Source organism: Aythya ferina, assembly GCF_964211825.1.
Source record: "Aythya ferina genome assembly, chromosome: 2".
NCBI lineage: Eukaryota > Metazoa > Chordata > Aves > Anseriformes > Anatidae > Aythya > Aythya ferina.
The window spans coordinates 157,067,169-157,083,447 of NC_140297.1; the positions used below are offsets into that span (position 1 = coordinate 157,067,169).

Here is a 16,279-nt window from a genome sequence, read left to right on the forward strand (position 1 = left end):
TTCTTCTTCTTTTCCCTATTTGTGTCATTTTTTAAAAGCTAGAAAATCAAAAAATGGCAGCAGAATTGAAATGGGCATGAGCGGATCAAGTATTGCAGTTAGAAAAGCTTAAATAAATTATCAAAACGATTTCTCAAATATGAAATCTGTGTTCACAAACTATGGAAACTGAAGTTTAAGATAGGAAGAGAAAGGGCCACGATAGCTCTTTAGATGAACATGAGCACTGGCTAACTGGAACAGCTAGCAGATAAAAAATGCTCTGCAAGTTTTATTTTTGTCCTATTTGAGTAAGTTTTTAACACTGCCCTAGCTTGTGGCTCAATGGCTGTCCGTACAGCTACTCAAACATTTCTTGCAGTTGCAGGAAATTGTGTTTCCTCCTGGCAACAAAGATAGCGAGGCTGCATTTTCCCTCAGCATAAATAGTTCAGTGTTACCACCTAGGGGCTTAAAAGAAAGAAGAAAACAATCCCACACAGACACAACAAATAATTAATTTGGGGAAGATTGCAGCAGGGTTCAGCAGACAACATCTTTCCTGGCCTTACAGGTTTGTGAAAGATACTCCATGGATATGAGATAGCCAACACGTGAGGCACAGCTTCTTTTCAACCTGGTTCATTTTCATTTGATTGTTGTAACAAACCGAGTTAGCACCCACAGCTGTGAAGGCCGTACTTCACTATCCAAGCAGCCGAGCCCACAGTTTTAAGACAAGCTTTCAAGAGGGAAGCTTTTTACATGGGTTTTTAATTATCCCTTGCTACATTCAAAGAAGCTTCTATAACCTCACTTTCTTTGTAATTGGCAGTTACAATTCATTCCTCACAACTGGATGCAACGAGAAGTCTTATTGTCCTGGAGCTCTCCTACCATCAGAAAACACCAGTTACGTTATTTTACCAGACAGGCCTGAATTTTACAATTCAGGAGACTGGATCTATGTGGAAAGAAATCAGTTTTCCTTCACATCAGAGGCACATGCTTTATATTTGGAGGTGGTTTTTTGCCTACCGTTAGTTGTGCTGATGTTCTGCCTACCTGCAAGAGAAAGACACAGCCCTCACTTTGCTTCTCTAACTTAAGATGACTCCTCTTTCAGGTCAGCCCAAATTAGAAGTACAATTGTTATCTGCTTCCAGGCTGTGCACAATAAATCCTGAAAAGGCAGAAATATAATTCCCAGCCACACTGTCCTATATGGAAAACTGATCCCCCAACACTGGCAAGATCCCATTACTCACATCTTAATACTGCTTCAGAAATATTTCCACCTGAGAAAATGACAAAATAGCAGATATGATCGTATGATGAATGATGAGTTATGTCATCCTTGACTGAAATCAAGGCAGTTTAAGGCTAGTTCTCAGCACTGGATAACCCAGTATCATCACGGTGACGTGTTGTTGTTGAAGAACCTGTCATATAAAACGCTTCCAGAGGGGCATCACCATGATTTGACAGCTGACATCAGGAAATGGCCAAGGGATAATCAGGCATATGGTGCAGAAAGGAATATACAGTGGGAAAGAGTATTCCTAATACAATAAATACTACTCTGAACTACTAATATGATTCCAAAAGAATCACTGAATACCACTTGAGAAGCAAAACCAAAAATGATCATGCTCCTTAGTATCAAAATTTAACCTGTTTCTTTCCCAGAACGTATCCTGCTGAGTACCATCACCATCTGGCTTCATCTCCCACATGATGCAAACACTCCCTGCCTTAGCTCCCTAAATTCAGACTGAGCTACAACAAAAATACACAGTATTCTCCATTTTTATTTCAAGGTTTCCCAGACAGTGGGAGATGGGATGTTTATAGTGTGTACGTGCACAGAGATTTATCTGTGGGGTCAAACAGCTGCCATACATCGAGTTCAAAGTTCCTCTAGGGAAAAAACAAAGCAGAAAGACAGAGAGAGCAGCTAGCTACTAAGATAAGCAGCAGGGCCTCCGGGATGCCCTTCTCTGATTGTTCTCTCCAACGCAGCAGGTGACAGAAGCGACGATGCCTTCTCGCCGTGCTTTCTCACTACGGCCTTTTCATCAGGACCTGCTCAATCCCTGAGTTGTTTCTGGTTGTGACACTACAGAGCTGGCTGGTGCGAGCTTTGATCAGGACAGGGGCTGCATTCTGAGCAGCTGCCGAGCTTTGTGCATGTTTATTACAAGGTAATTATTAGCAGCTACTTAAATGCCTTTATAGACTTTGCCAGTTAGTAAAGTTAATCCTATTTTTTTTTTCCTCTAATATAAACTTCAAGTTACAGCATCAGTGGGAAGGAGGAGGAGAACAAGTGATTCTCATAATAATAATTGCTCCCTTAATCAACACAGCCTAAGAGCAATACTCAAGTTTGCAGGCCAGGTAAATGACAACGCAACAACAAGGGAAAATTACTGGCACAGCAGCTTCACAAAAATCCTGCCACAACAGCGTGCATGAGCTGCCAGTGTAAGCCACTGGAGAATAAAGGGGAAGGCAAAGATTGCAGCAGTTAAGACACCCCATGACAAAATTCATAATTTATACGATAGTTCATTAACCAATTAAATTTTCATTCTTCTTTGGTTAGAAAAAAAAATGAGACATTGAACAGATTTAATAAGCAAAACATTATCTACAAATTGAAGAAATTATTCTACCCCCCTTATAAATTTTCTGTCCCAATCTGGGCTTTAGCTCAGTGGTGTGGATTTCAACTGCTGGTTTTACCAAGACACAATGAGCAAAAGAGGAAAAATAGTAAGAAATGTAACATTTTTTTTTATGAATTGTTTCCACCACACCAGTTTGGTTTGATTTTGTTATGGGTTTTTCTGGTAACCAGTTACACCAAGCATGAGACACTGATAATATCTTGTTCTGTTGTAGTACTGAGCATCAGCTTCTCAGTATGAGAGTGAGCTCACCAAAACTCACCATCTTCATTTCAGACTGGAGAGGTTCTGGGTAATCTCTGCAGGAATTGTGTTATAGAGCCAGTTTTGTGATTACAAATAAACATTTTCAAGTCTTCCCTGAAGTGAAAAGGTCTACGCCTAATTTTCTCCTCCCCATGCTCCCCACTTTTCTCACAGTTCCCAATACTTTTTTTTTCCCCCTCTGAATTCCTTTCTGACTTGGTATCACCCAGACACAGCACTGCACAACAAAAACTCAACTGAGTAACAATACAGTTATCCTCTAAGCTCACTCTGTGAAAGGCCATTCCTAGTTTCATTAAACAAGATACAATCAAGAAAGAAATCCAAGGCTGGAGATCTGCCTTAAGCAGCTATTTTTCCCTAGCACAACAACTCAAGAGAATAAGAATGGCACATTTTGTCTTCAGGAGAGAAAATAACTGCTAGAGTCTCTAATCTCAACCTAAGTCCTCTTATTTTTAAATGAGTTGTAAATACCTTCTTAAAGCAGTCTCAGAGATATGAAAACCATCAGAAGTCCTACTGAGAAGCAAGTAGTAGATGGTTTCCACATCTGTGATACAGAAATGAAATTGGAGTCTCCTAAATCTCTGTAATTTTAACATCTGAGTGTAATCTCTCCAACAGGAACAGGAGAGTCATGGGATGTTGTGCACATACCTGACGAAGATTGATATAAACTGCATTCTGAAGGAACTCAGAGGCTTCCATGCTCCTCTTCTGTATTGCGAGGACTCTCACTGCCTTCACGCAGGCTTCCAGTTCAATCACACCCGCATTCTTGTACTTGGAGAGAGAAAGTTTAAATAATATTAAGTATGGCACCTGTTAGATTTGATAAGTATTTCTCCCCAGAACGTAAATCAGCTGTCACAGCTTCCAAACCCCAGCAATTCCCTAACGCTAGTGACTACACTTAAATTATCAACACGTGCCCAAGTGAAAATTAAGGTGCCATCTGAAATGTAATTATGCAAAACAACAGTTTTCATCCTTTTCCCTCTTTTTTATTATTTTCAGACACCGCAGAGCTTCAAGTCTTTGAGTTCAGATGAGGAGAAAAGTTGGGAATATGGGCATCAATTTAGGTAACCTCATACACACGGTGCGTGTCTACAAGAAAGTAACAGATTCGACCTGCACAGGATAATACTTCTATAAGCTCAAGGCTGGTAATAGGCAGGTCAGTTTTACAATTACTCTTCACCACCTAAAACTGTTCTATCAAGGTAAATGGGGGATTTATTTTGTCTATTCTACTGATCACAAAATGTATTATATAGCAGAGGAAGCTGTACCAACAGAACTGTAGTTTTTACTCCATCGATTTTCTCTTTAGTTAAAGCAGTATCATTGATCACAGGTGAATTACAAACCATTCCAAGTCTTCTAATATTTAGCTGATACCGTTTTCTGTAAATTAATGTTTTATTTTCATTACGCAGCTTGCCTAAGAAAGGCCAGAAACAACACAGAGGCGCATTGATCCGTTTGAGCTCAGGCATCACAGGCAATCTTCCAGACAAACAATCTGATCTCGTTATTTCCCCAAACAGTGCCCATATTGGACTCGTGAATCTCCTGCTTAACTTAAAGTCTTGTATGTTTGGAGCTTAATGGGGGGAAATAAAGCCCTGAATGAAACACAGAAATAGCTCCAGAGAAGCACAGATCCATCTTCCTTCCTTAAGTGCTCAAGACATCAGCAAAAGCGAAGTGTGGGAGATCGAATCCATTTGAGAAGCTGATGTGAAAGTTTTTTATGCTTAGTGATGACATCAAAAAATGTGTAGAAAGTACTGCTTCCTCAGCATTACAGCTGAGAGCTGTTCTGCCTGTAGGGCTTAGACAACAGCTAAATAAACTTGTCTTGAACAGCCACAGCTCAGTCCCAAGGCAAAGGTCTTTGTTATTTGCAAGTGAAGCTTATTATTACTTGCTGAGAGCATACCAGATATGATTATAATCAAAATATAAATAACCTCCCCAAAACGAAGTCCAAAATTTAAAGAAATCATATCCATCCTAAATGAGCAACTTAAGGTAACATAAAAAGCTGAATACATACTTGAGGATTACTGCTGTATTGGTGAAACTGCCCCCCAAACTACCACATTCTCTTGCTTCTGCTCATAAATTAACTCATGGACATGATTTATCTTGTCTCATTTGGAGAGTCTCCCTTCAATACAAGTGTGGGAATGACATCTCATCTTTAAACATACTTCTAAAATCAAAGCCTAACTGAAATGAAGAAGTGATTAAAGCGTATATAACTACATCATAACGCAATTAAACTCAGCTTTAGTGTTGATGAGGATATTGAGCTACTCTTATCACAGTATGAAATCAAATTTTTTCCTCTATACTATACTACCAATGCAAATATTAAGCTACCTTACTACCTTAAGCTCTGAACATTTGCACAAAAAATCCCCCAATAAAGTTCCTGTAGAGCTGAGAACTATTTAATTTTCTAAATCCTCATAAATGAGTGTTTGTCCTTCTCGTGGCCTTTCCTTTGTCCTTTCCTCATGACCACACACGTTAAATACAAGCTTCCCTTAACAGTCCTGTAAAATCACATCCATCATCAGCAACCCCTTCATAAACTCCTGAATTCCCCAGAGATCATTCCAGCAGGCACAGTAAATAAGCTCACATTCAGCTCCCACAATGCATAAAAGCATCCATAAAGTTGCTGAGGTATGTAATAAAAACTATAAACATACCTAATAGTTAACAAACCTCCCCAACATTCAATACTTCTGCTTGAGAGTGCTTTAAATATTTAGGACAATTAATCCAAAACCTCCAGGTACAAGCAGGCACAGTGAATATTTCACTCAGTGCCTTGCTATTGCAGGTGTAATGCAATTTGTAAAAATTGTAATGCTTTAGAAGATACTCTCAAACCAAAAACCACAGCACTTCATTATATACAGGAATTTGAGTGAAATTTTAAAGCTAGGTAGAATTACCTTGCCATAGTAAGAGATGGCTTCTTTGTATTTATCTATGATGTCTTCAGGGCTCAGGCAATTCTTGGCACGTCCGATTTCAGCGCTGGTATCTGCATTTATACCATTCGAAGTCAGCGCGCCTAGAACAGGACAGGGGAAGAAATGAGCAGGAGGACTTCTAGCAAGTAGTAAATATTTAAGAAAAACAGCGACGACAACACTAGGATATGCTGTAGGTTTGACCAAGGCATACACAAAGAATACCTGCCCTACCTTTTTTAGCTAGCTCTGTTTTACTATGTCATGTTAGAGGGAAAACAAAAAAAATGGATTCAATCACCAATCAGCAAATGGGAAATAACCAAATTATTCAATCTTTTAAGGTTTTAAGTATCTGAGTATTTAGGCTATGAATAAGATATTAGGCTGCTAAAATTCGATTACACAGCCACATCTGGATTTGCAAATTTAATCTGAGTTTTTCTTTGTTTTACTTACAAATTTTATTTCTAAAGCACGCACACAAAAAATGTGCAAGTTCTTCTATAAACTGATGATTAGAACAGTGATCTCCTCCTCCAATCATTTAAGACAAATGCTTCTCTTCCCTATGTCCAATCCCAGAAAAACAACTGTTACAGCAGCATAACTAAAGGCCACCCAATCTGAGCCTTCCACGTTAAAACAGAAAACTACCTGAGGCTCAAGTAAAATAGTACAAAATTGCTTTTCTTATATAAGAAAGGAAAGAGAGAGAGAATCTTCATGTCTACAAGGGATAAGAATCTAAAATAGAAGCCAAGGAAATCTGGGGTATTAATAAGCACCTGGAAATTTTATTTCTAGAATTCAATTTTATTGCAGAGTTAACAATAAAATTGAAAACATCCATCAAAGGTTTAGAAAGGCGCTGTATCTCCTTACGTGTTATTTAATCTGTACGATTACACGCCTAAATTTAGACAGTAATTTATTTCTCCAAGAGGCTTCTTTACTAGGACGGCAAAGGAATCTTCATGGTTCAGAGCTGGACCTAACTTTTAATGGACAGTTAAAAATTGTGAAAGATACTTTCTACTCACTCTGTATATTCAGATATGTTATTTATATCCTCAAACGCTAAAGAACTTTTTTCTATGTCTGTCAACCTTAAAAGAATCAGACCACAAACACCTGCAATTAAAGCTTTAGGGTGTTTTATGGAAGCTAACTGCAAAATCTTTGTTTGTGATGATTGAAGGAGTACCACAACAGTGTAAGGCTAAATGTAACCATTCAGGCCATTAAAAAATTTTAAAAACCTTGCTACTCATGGGAAGGAACACTCTTGATCAGACTTTCCAGGGACACAATCATAGAATTACACCTTTTATTTTGTACTGGTTACCCTTCACAGTCTCTTTGCTTCCTCAAGATTTTGAGCCAAAACCTGAAGCAGGAGGATCAGGACTGGTTTTGGCAAGTGGCAGCCACTACTTATACAAATACAAAACAAATGCAAGTAATAAAAGGAAAATACTTCGGAAACATGCATGAAAATAATGTACCTGGATCAATGAGAACTTCTTGTGCCCCTAAAAGGAGGAACAAAAATTGATTTTTTTTTCAGCCTTCAAGAAAGCCAACAGAATAAGCTCTTACAATGTTTTATAATGATCATCAGGCTTGAACCAAATTACAAAGTGTATCAGAATCATCGTTCCTGTTTTGAAGGACTACCAATTACACTTCAAGTAGTCACAATACGTTAAATATCATTTTGTAAAAAAACAAGGTGAAAATTCCTGTAAATTTGCAATTAATTCTGAAGCACGTAAAGAATTTAAGAAATTTCACTGTACAATTTAAAGGCAAATGCTTTTTCTCCATTCTTGTTTTAGTTGGCAAGTTCCTGTCACAATCCTCTGGTATTTTAATTTCAGGTCCTGCAGTGCTTAAACCTCTCCGTCTGAGCTCCTTTAGTTCACAAAATACTCTGTGATAACATTTTCAAAGAACTGTACCCAACATATCCCTTTTTGATTGCCATTAATTTCACTCCATCACATTTTCTGAATAACTGAGTAAAGGCAGAAAAGCCACCGAGCCAGGCTGTTCTCATAAAACATCAGACAAGACGGCTGCACGGAAGGAGGATTATCAGATAGATAACACCTTGCTGATTAAGCACAGCAGTAAAATTAAGACGGAGGGTTAAGCAGTTCAAAACAACGCTTCATGAGAGGAAGGATCTCCCTTCAATTCGTTTGCTCAGTCTCAGGGTGAAATAGAGATTCAAAATCTGCTTTTACATTCTAGGTGTAAAAATCTACTCCCAGTGTAAAATTGACTTTTACACTCCAGGTGCTCCAGCCAAAATTTGGCATTCAACTCTCAGAATGGTGGAAATCCCACAAGATTCAAGACAAAGATGCTTCTCTCAACCAGGTCTGAGCACGAAGATGGTACCAAGGAACCCTGCTGTGGCCAGGCTGAGCTACAGGCACAAGAAGAGAGCAATTCCAGGCAGGCACATCGGGAAGCAATCCAGGTACCTCTCGGATCTACATCCCTCAAAACTCGGCACAAGTTCAATGCCCAATTCCACATATGCCATTTCTTGATTTGTCTAGAATTTGGGAAGCCCTTCTGCATCTGGACTGAGGTACACTGGAAGTAGTTCTCCATATTAATTATTGTCCCCAAAAATGAATTAAAATATAGTAGATTATAAGCCAGGGGGTGCCTTGCAGAGATTTGAAATGAAAGGCACTGAGGGGTCAAATAAAAGGTAGTGAAAAGAAACTTTCGGAGAACCGTAGAGGAAAAAACGCATCACAGCAACAGCTGTTTGGCTAGACAGAGGTTAGCATTTCAGATCTCAAAAACGTTAAAAGATCATAACTGGTGTTAGAGAACAATATCTAGTGGGCCACGAGGTAACACTTTCATCTGCAAGGGATAACAGAAAGTCTGTAATAAGTTTTTCTTGACGCTAATGTTTGGTTCATAGCCCTTTGAAAAATCTGGTTATGTGAAGTGACAGAAGGACTATGAGCTATAAAACATCTTGCACAAAAGCAGCAGTAATGCACCCAAAAGTATTTTACTGAATCATTCTCATAGCTGTGACTTATTTGTTACCTACTTCAGTAACAGACTGCAGTATATAATGTTAAATATTTGTTAAAAAGTGGAGAAAGATTAATAACTGCAGGAAATTTTACCCTAGCAGGCAATAAAAATAAACTTAAAAGTCTTGGGACCAAACAGACAGATTTTAACCACTAAATATTTCCTGCAAAGCTAGTGTTTTCTCCTTAAATAAGGTAATTTTATTATCTAGATCATCTGGTGTCAACACACACAGTATGTATTAAAGGTAATACAAAGCAAATGTTTACTACATTGTGATTTACAGATGAATAAAAATGGGTGGAGTTTGGTTTGTTATTATTATTTATTTAAGGAAGGACTTGATTTTGATCTCACTGCACACAGAAATATTTAAACCAGCACGTAAACCTAATTTCTGTTTGTTTCAGCACTGTGGAAGCCCGTAAATACACACATACAAACTGTACTGTACAGCTGTGTACAGCTTTTTTTTTCCAGCCTCTCCTGGAAGGTCCCAGAAGCTTTCAGGAGCCTGAGCACCATTTGTGAAGTGTTCGTTATGCAATTAAAGGTTCAACTCCACAGTCACAAAAGAGCACAGAGAAACTGTGACAGCTGAACCCCAATAACCTGGAGTCAGCAGAGCTGTCCAGGGGTGTTATCTCATCTCGCTGGGTTTCCTGAGCTGCTCTCCACATCACCTGAACAGGCAAAGGGATGTTACTGCCTACCAGGGCGTGGATTATAGGACAAAAGGAAAAAAAATACCTTGGGACTGTGCAAGACTTCTCATGGGAGATACAGGGGATGGACCAAAGGCAGGGAGAAGGAGGGACAGAGCAATTTGAGGAGGAAGAAGCATGGAAAACTAGAGGAATAAGGGGGGAGTGTGTATTTGCGTGTGGATATCTAAGCACCAACAACTGGAGCAGAGCCCTGAGGCTCAGAGCCCAGAATAAAAGCCAAATCCCGTGCTTACCTGGTCTGTGCCTGTTGCCTGCCTCAGCAGAAAGAGAACCTCCTTGTGCCCTACGAGATCCAACTTTACCTCCAGTGCCACCAGGGTAATGGTAGATGACTGATGCTGAACATAACCCCTCGAGGGCAGCTAGAGATAAAAGGGAAAGAAAAAAAAAAGCAAATTAGTAGAGACACTTTCAAGAAGTGAATTATCATGCAGCTGAGTTAATTGACATGAATACAAAGTATGTTTTAATTGGAAAGGAGTGAAAAAGGCCATGGAAAAGGCTGAGATACTCTGTGTCCTTTTTATGTGATGCACCTGAGGATCTGCCCTCTACCACCTTGAGCAGGGGGAGGTTTCTAATGACAGACAAAAGGAAACATCACACCCATCTTCAAGAAGAAGCTACCAGGGGTCTACAAGCAGGGCAATCTCAGCTCTCTGACAAGGCTATTAAAAATCCTGGAAGCCATTTCCAAGCACACGAAGATCGGGGAGGTGACTGGGAACAGGAAACATCGATTTATTGAGTAGAAATCACAAAGGAAACAAAAGACAAAGGAAAGCGGTGCATGTGGTATATCTTGGACAAGTCTCCCAGTAGCATCTTTATAGCCAAACTGATGAGATACAAAGTGGAGAGGTGGGCAGTAAGGACATAAAAAAATGGACTGGACTTCCAGGCTGCTTTGAGCAGGTCAGAGCAGGGGACCTCCAGAGGTCACTCCCAACCTCAATTATTGTAATTTCTAGGAGTATAATTTTATAATGCGACAGCTGGGCCTTAAAATATCCTCATGCCCTGCACAAGTAGAGAAGTTTTCTTGTGCTTTAAGAATCCTGAGCCATCTAACCTTCTGCAAGAGAAGGAGGAAAGAAGAAGAAGGTGTTAAAGTTTTCATATGTAATTCACAAAGCACACAGAAAGCTAAAAGGATTTCCAAGTAGAATGGGAAAGTTCAAAGCAGAAGGAAGATATGCCAGTGGAAGTTAAACACTTGTGGCTTTGGTAGATGTAAAGGCAAAAATCTTTGGCTAATAGTCGACAGTAATACCTGCAGGAAAGACTTCAAAATCATCTGTACTATCCACTGAAAAAATAAATATTAAAAAAAAAAGTATTAAAAAGTAGCACTTTTCTTAAAAATATTTTTAAAAAGCTTTACTACAAAATTACATTTTGCATTGCAGGTTTTCTGAAACACCTTTCTTTCTCATTTCTTACTAATTTTTTGACTTCATTCTTAGTCACTCTTGAAATTCAGATTTTGGCCACCAAAGCTGCTCCTACTTTTCATAACACAGAAGGAAAGTTATAGAAGGTACTTTCATTTTCTGGATTTTAGCAGCTAACTATTTGATTCACTATCATCAATTAATCCTACCTCCGAGCCACAGAAAATCATTTACAGACCGCAGCAGCTCCACCGCCATGTGGTAGTGCACCAAGGAATCCTGCAACATCCCAGCTTGTAAACACAGGTCCCCAACGTGCTTCCGCATCCGGCCTTGGCAACGCTTCTTGTAGTGTCTGCAAAATAAAAAGTGCAATTTGCAGTTATTTCCAAGAAACACCCATTTGAGGTAAAGACAATGTTCTTTCCTCCTTAACAGCAGATCAACGTTTATTTATTCTGTTTCTCTGACCAAATATTCAGTATGAATTCTAAGCAGCATAGTATGCAGATGTAAAAGAACCAACGTTTTGAGAAGACGTTGGAAAAAACAATGCAAACTTGGGCTAGACAGAATTTATGGAGTCAGATAAAGCTAAAAGACTGCCCTTCAGTGTGCCACAAAAGAAATAAAATGCAAAACACATTTGTAAAAAGTAAAGAATTGCTTACGCTTGTAAAGAAATACGACCTGTTTAGAAATGTTATGTCACAAGAACAGAATATTTTTCTTTCAAAGCAACGATGAGTGAAAGAATTGATGATGCCTTTGTCTCCTTTATATTTTTACCCTACTCCACACTTACAGACCCAACAAAACCACTGTCACTTCAGGCAAGCACTGACTGGGTTTCTCTTGCTACTCCTTTTTTAGTTATTTGAATAAAAGCTGAGACAGCACCAGCAATACAGTTTCTTTCCTTTCCTTTCCCAAATGAAACCAATGGCCAAGGTGGAACTAGAAAGGAATCGGGACATCAATCAGCATGATAAAGACACTAACCTTACTTTTTTCTTTATTTATGTTTATTTTAAGTTGCATCTAAAGCAAGGTAACAGCTGCAATGTAAGACACAATACTTCCAAAGCACCTTCTTCCTTCTTAAGACAGGAGAGATCAGTCGTGGCTCAGGCCAACACTACTCTCAAGTTCATCAGCAGTGCTTCAGATCTCCCCTTCTGCAGAAGTATTCCCTAGCCAGAAGAGCCTTGCTCAACCTCACCTTATTTTCTTAAAGAACCAAACCTCAGCTTAGGCAATTTATTATTTTATCTACGTTACTGCAACTGTGTATCCTTCTAACAATGCCTTCCAAGTACGTGGAGATATAAATACCTACATACACACGGTATATTTGATGTTCCAAACTTCACACCAAGATTTTTTTTTGTTGTTTAGACTAAAATAAAATGAAGTTATCTGAGACTGAAGCTTTAATTAAAATAATTCTTGTAGATGTCACTTCTTCTCTATATACGTGAAGGATTGCCAAAGAATCTGGACAACAAGGGTTTCCAAAACTACACGACCACCTCAGACTGCCTGTCATAGCTTGAGGTTTTTAGCTTGTAATAGTTGCAATTAGGCTTTTCTCATTTAAAAAACGCCCAGCAGAATATCTTTTTTTACAAAATTTCCTAGCGTATGTGAACCTATCTAGCGACTTGAAGCAAAAACCAAACAGGTAACATCCATTCTCTCTCCTACCCTAAAGCACACTTGAAATACGAGGAAACATCACGACCAGGCGATGAAATGGGGCTCGAGGTGGTGCTTCCCTGCCACACAGAGCTTCCCAGAGCTGAATTACTGACTGACTAAGATAATCTCTCACTGCAATTTCAACAGACTGCTGTTTTTATGAAGCCTGACGCGTGAAAAAAGTAAAAGGAAGAATATATGAAGCTTAAGGAAAGGGCTCAGAGGCATATTAATTTCTATCCTTCAGATTTTAAGGCAAAAAGGCTAGAAGAAATGGGTACAATAAGAACAATCACACATAGGGAAGTCTGCTGTCTCCCTGGGGCCAGGGTCAGGGACGTTGCCAGGAAGCTTCCTAACCTGGTACGCCCCTCTGACTATTACCCCCTTTTGATAGTCCAGGCGGGCAGTGATAACATCGAAGAGAGAAGCCTCAAGGCTATCAAAAGGGACTTTAGGGGACTGGGTCGGTTAGTGGATGGAGCGGGAGTGCAGGTGGTGTTTTCGTCCATCCCTATGGTGGCAGGGAGGGGTTCAGAGAGGACACGGAAAGCCCACCTGTTAAACACGTGGCTCCGGGGCTGGTGCCAACGCAGAAATCTTGGGTTTTTTGATCATGGGGCACTTTACTCAGCACCTGGCCTGATGGCCGCAGACGGGTCCCTATCTTTTAGGGGAAAAAGGATCCTGGGCCAGGAACTGGCAGGGCTCATTGAGAGGGCTTTAAACTAGGTAGGAAGGGGGATGGGGCTGAGGCTAGGATTGTTGGGGCTGTGCCAGGGGGAACAATGGCAAGGCCGGAGGATAAGGCAATGGCCCAGCTGAAGTGCATCTACACCAATGCACGCAGCATGGGTAACAAACAGGAGGAGCTGGAAGCCATCGTGCGGCAGGCAGGCTACGACTTGGTTGCCATCACGGAGACGTGGTGGGACCAGTCTCATGACTGGAGTGCTGCAATGCCTGGCTATAAGCTCTATAGAAGGGACAGGCAGCATAGAAGGGGTGGTGGTGTGGCTCTCTATATTAGAGAGTCTTTCGAGGCTGTAGAACTCGAGGTTGGGAATGACAAGGTCGAGTCCCTTTGGGTTAGGATTGGCAGGGACAACAAGGCTAGTGTCCTGGTCGGGGTCTGCTATAGACCGCCGAACCAGGATGAGGAGACGGATGAGGAATTCTACAGGCAGCTGACAGAGGTTGCAAAATCATCAGCTCTTGTACTCGTGGGGGACTTCAACTTCCCTGACATATCCTGGAAGCACAACACAGCCCTGAGAAAGCAGTCTAGGAGGTTTCTGGAGAGCGTGGAAGATAGCTTCCTGACGCAGCTGGTTAGTGAGCCTACCAGGGGAGGTGCCCCGCTAGACCTTCTCTTCACAAACAGAGAAGGACTGGTGGAGGACGTGATCGTCGGGAGCTGTCTAGGGCAGAGTGACCACGCAATGGTGGAGTTCACTATTCTTGGCGAGGCCAGGAAGGGGACCAGTAAAACCGCTGTATTGGACTTTCGGAGGGCTGACTTTGAGCTGCTCAGGACACTGGTTGGTGGAGTCCCTTGGGAGGCGGTTCTGAAGGGCAGAGGGGTCCAGGAAGGCTGGGCGCTCTTCAAGAGGGAAGTCTTAATGGCGCAGGAACGGTCTGTTCCCACGTGCCCAAAGACGAGCTGGCGGGGAAGAAGACCGGCCTGGCTCAACAGAGAATTGTGGCTTGATCTTAGGAGGAAAAAGAGGGTTTATAAGCTTTGGAAAAGTGGGCAGGCCACTAAGGAGGACTTTAAAGAAGTAGCGAGGCTGTGCAGGGACAAAATTAGGAAGGCCAAAGCTCATCTGGAGCTCAATCTGGCTACTGCCGTTAAAGATAACAAAAAACGTTTCTATAAATACATCAACACAAAAAGGAGGACTAAGGAGAATCTCCATCCTTTACTGGATGCGGGGGGAAACTTAGTTACAAGAGATGAGGAAAAGGCGGAGGTGCTCAATGCCTTCTTTGCCTCAGTCTTTAGCGGCAATACCGGATGTTCTCTGGATACCCAGTACCCTGAGCTGGTGGAAGGGGATGGGGAGCAGGATGTGGCCCTCATTATCCATGAAGAACTGGTTGGTGACCTGCTACGGCACTTAGATGTGCACAAGTCGATGGGGCCGGATGGGATCCACCCAAGGGTACTGAGGGAACTGGCAGAGGAGCTGGCCAAGCCGCTGTCCATCATTTATCAACAGTCCTGGCTATCGGGGGAGGTCCCAATCGACTGGCGGCTAGCAAACGTGACGCCCATCTACAAGAAGGGCCGGAGGGCAGACCCAGGAAACTACAGGCCTGTCAGTTTGACCTCAGTGCCAGGAAAGCTCATGGAGCAGATCCTCCTGAGAGTCATCATGCAGCACTTGAAGGGGAAGCAGGCGATCAGGCCCAGTCAGCATGGCTTTATGAAAGGCAGGTCATGCCTGACGAACCTGATCTCCTTCTATGACAGAGTGACGCGCTGGGTGGATGAGGGAAAGGCTGTGGATGTGGTCTACCTTGACTTCAGCAAGGCTTTTGACACCGTCTCCCACAGCATTCTCCTCAAGAAACTGGCTGCTCTTGGCTTGGACTGGCGCACGCTTCGTTGGGTTAGAAACTGGCTGGATAGCCGGGCCCAAAGAGTCGTGGTGAATGGAGCCAAGTCCAGTTGGAGGCCAGTCACTAGTGGCGTCCCCCAGGGCTCGGTGCTGGGGCCGGTCCTCTTTAATATCTTCATCGATGATCTGGACGAGGGCATCGAGTGCACCCTCAGTAAGTTCGCAGATGACACCAAGTTAGGTGCGTGTGTCGATCTGCTTGAGGGTAGGAAAGCTCTGCAGGAGGATCTGGATAGGCTGGACCGATGGGCTGAGGTCAACTGCATGAAGTTTAACAAGGCCAAGTGCCGGGTCCTGCACCTGGGGCGCAATAACCCCAAGCAGAGCTACAGGCTGGGAGAGGAATGGTTGGAAAGCTGCCAGGCAGAGAAGGACCTGGGAGTGATGGTGGACAGTCGGCTGAATATGAGCCAGCAGTGTGCTCAGGTGGCCAAAAAGGCCAACGGCATCCTGGCTTGTATTAGGAACAGCGTGACCAGCAGGGCTAGGGAGGTGATCGTCCCCCTGTACTCAGCTCTGGTGAGGCCGCACCTCGAGTACTGTGTTCAGTTTTGGGCCCCTCGCTACAAGAAGGACATGGAGGTGCTTGAGCGGGTGCAGAGAAGGGCGACGAAGCTGGTGAGGGGCCTGGAGAACAAGTCCTACGAGGAGCGGCTGAGGGAGCTGGGCTTGTTCAGCCTGGAGAAGAGGAGGCTCAGGGGCGACCTTATTGCTCTTTACAGATACCTTAAAGGAGGCTGTAGAGAGGTGGGGGTTGGCCTGTTCTCCCACGTGCCTGGTGACAGGACGAGGGGGAATGGGCTTAAGTTGAGCCAG

At 42.1% G+C, this 16,279-nt stretch overlaps 1 protein-coding gene across 4 annotated transcripts in view; it reads right to left on the minus strand.

The window, feature by feature from the left end:
- Positions 1-16,279, minus strand: part of TRAPPC9 (trafficking protein particle complex subunit 9) — a 453,395-nt gene that overhangs the window by 429,013 nt on the left and 8,103 nt on the right. For 3 of the 4 annotated variants that reach the window (XM_084509336.1, XM_084509337.1, XM_084509338.1), the window contains 5 exons: positions 11,348-11,493; positions 9,978-10,106; positions 7,450-7,476; positions 5,921-6,042; positions 3,600-3,725 (listed from right to left, as the gene is read on the minus strand). In XM_084509336.1, coding sequence (XP_084365462.1) covers positions 3,600-3,725; positions 5,921-6,042; positions 7,450-7,476; positions 9,978-10,106; positions 11,348-11,493 — 550 coding nt within the window. The remainder of the gene's footprint in view (positions 1-3,599; positions 3,726-5,920; positions 6,043-7,449; positions 7,477-9,977; positions 10,107-11,347; positions 11,494-16,279) is intronic. The other variant, XM_084509339.1, reaches the window with a different exon arrangement.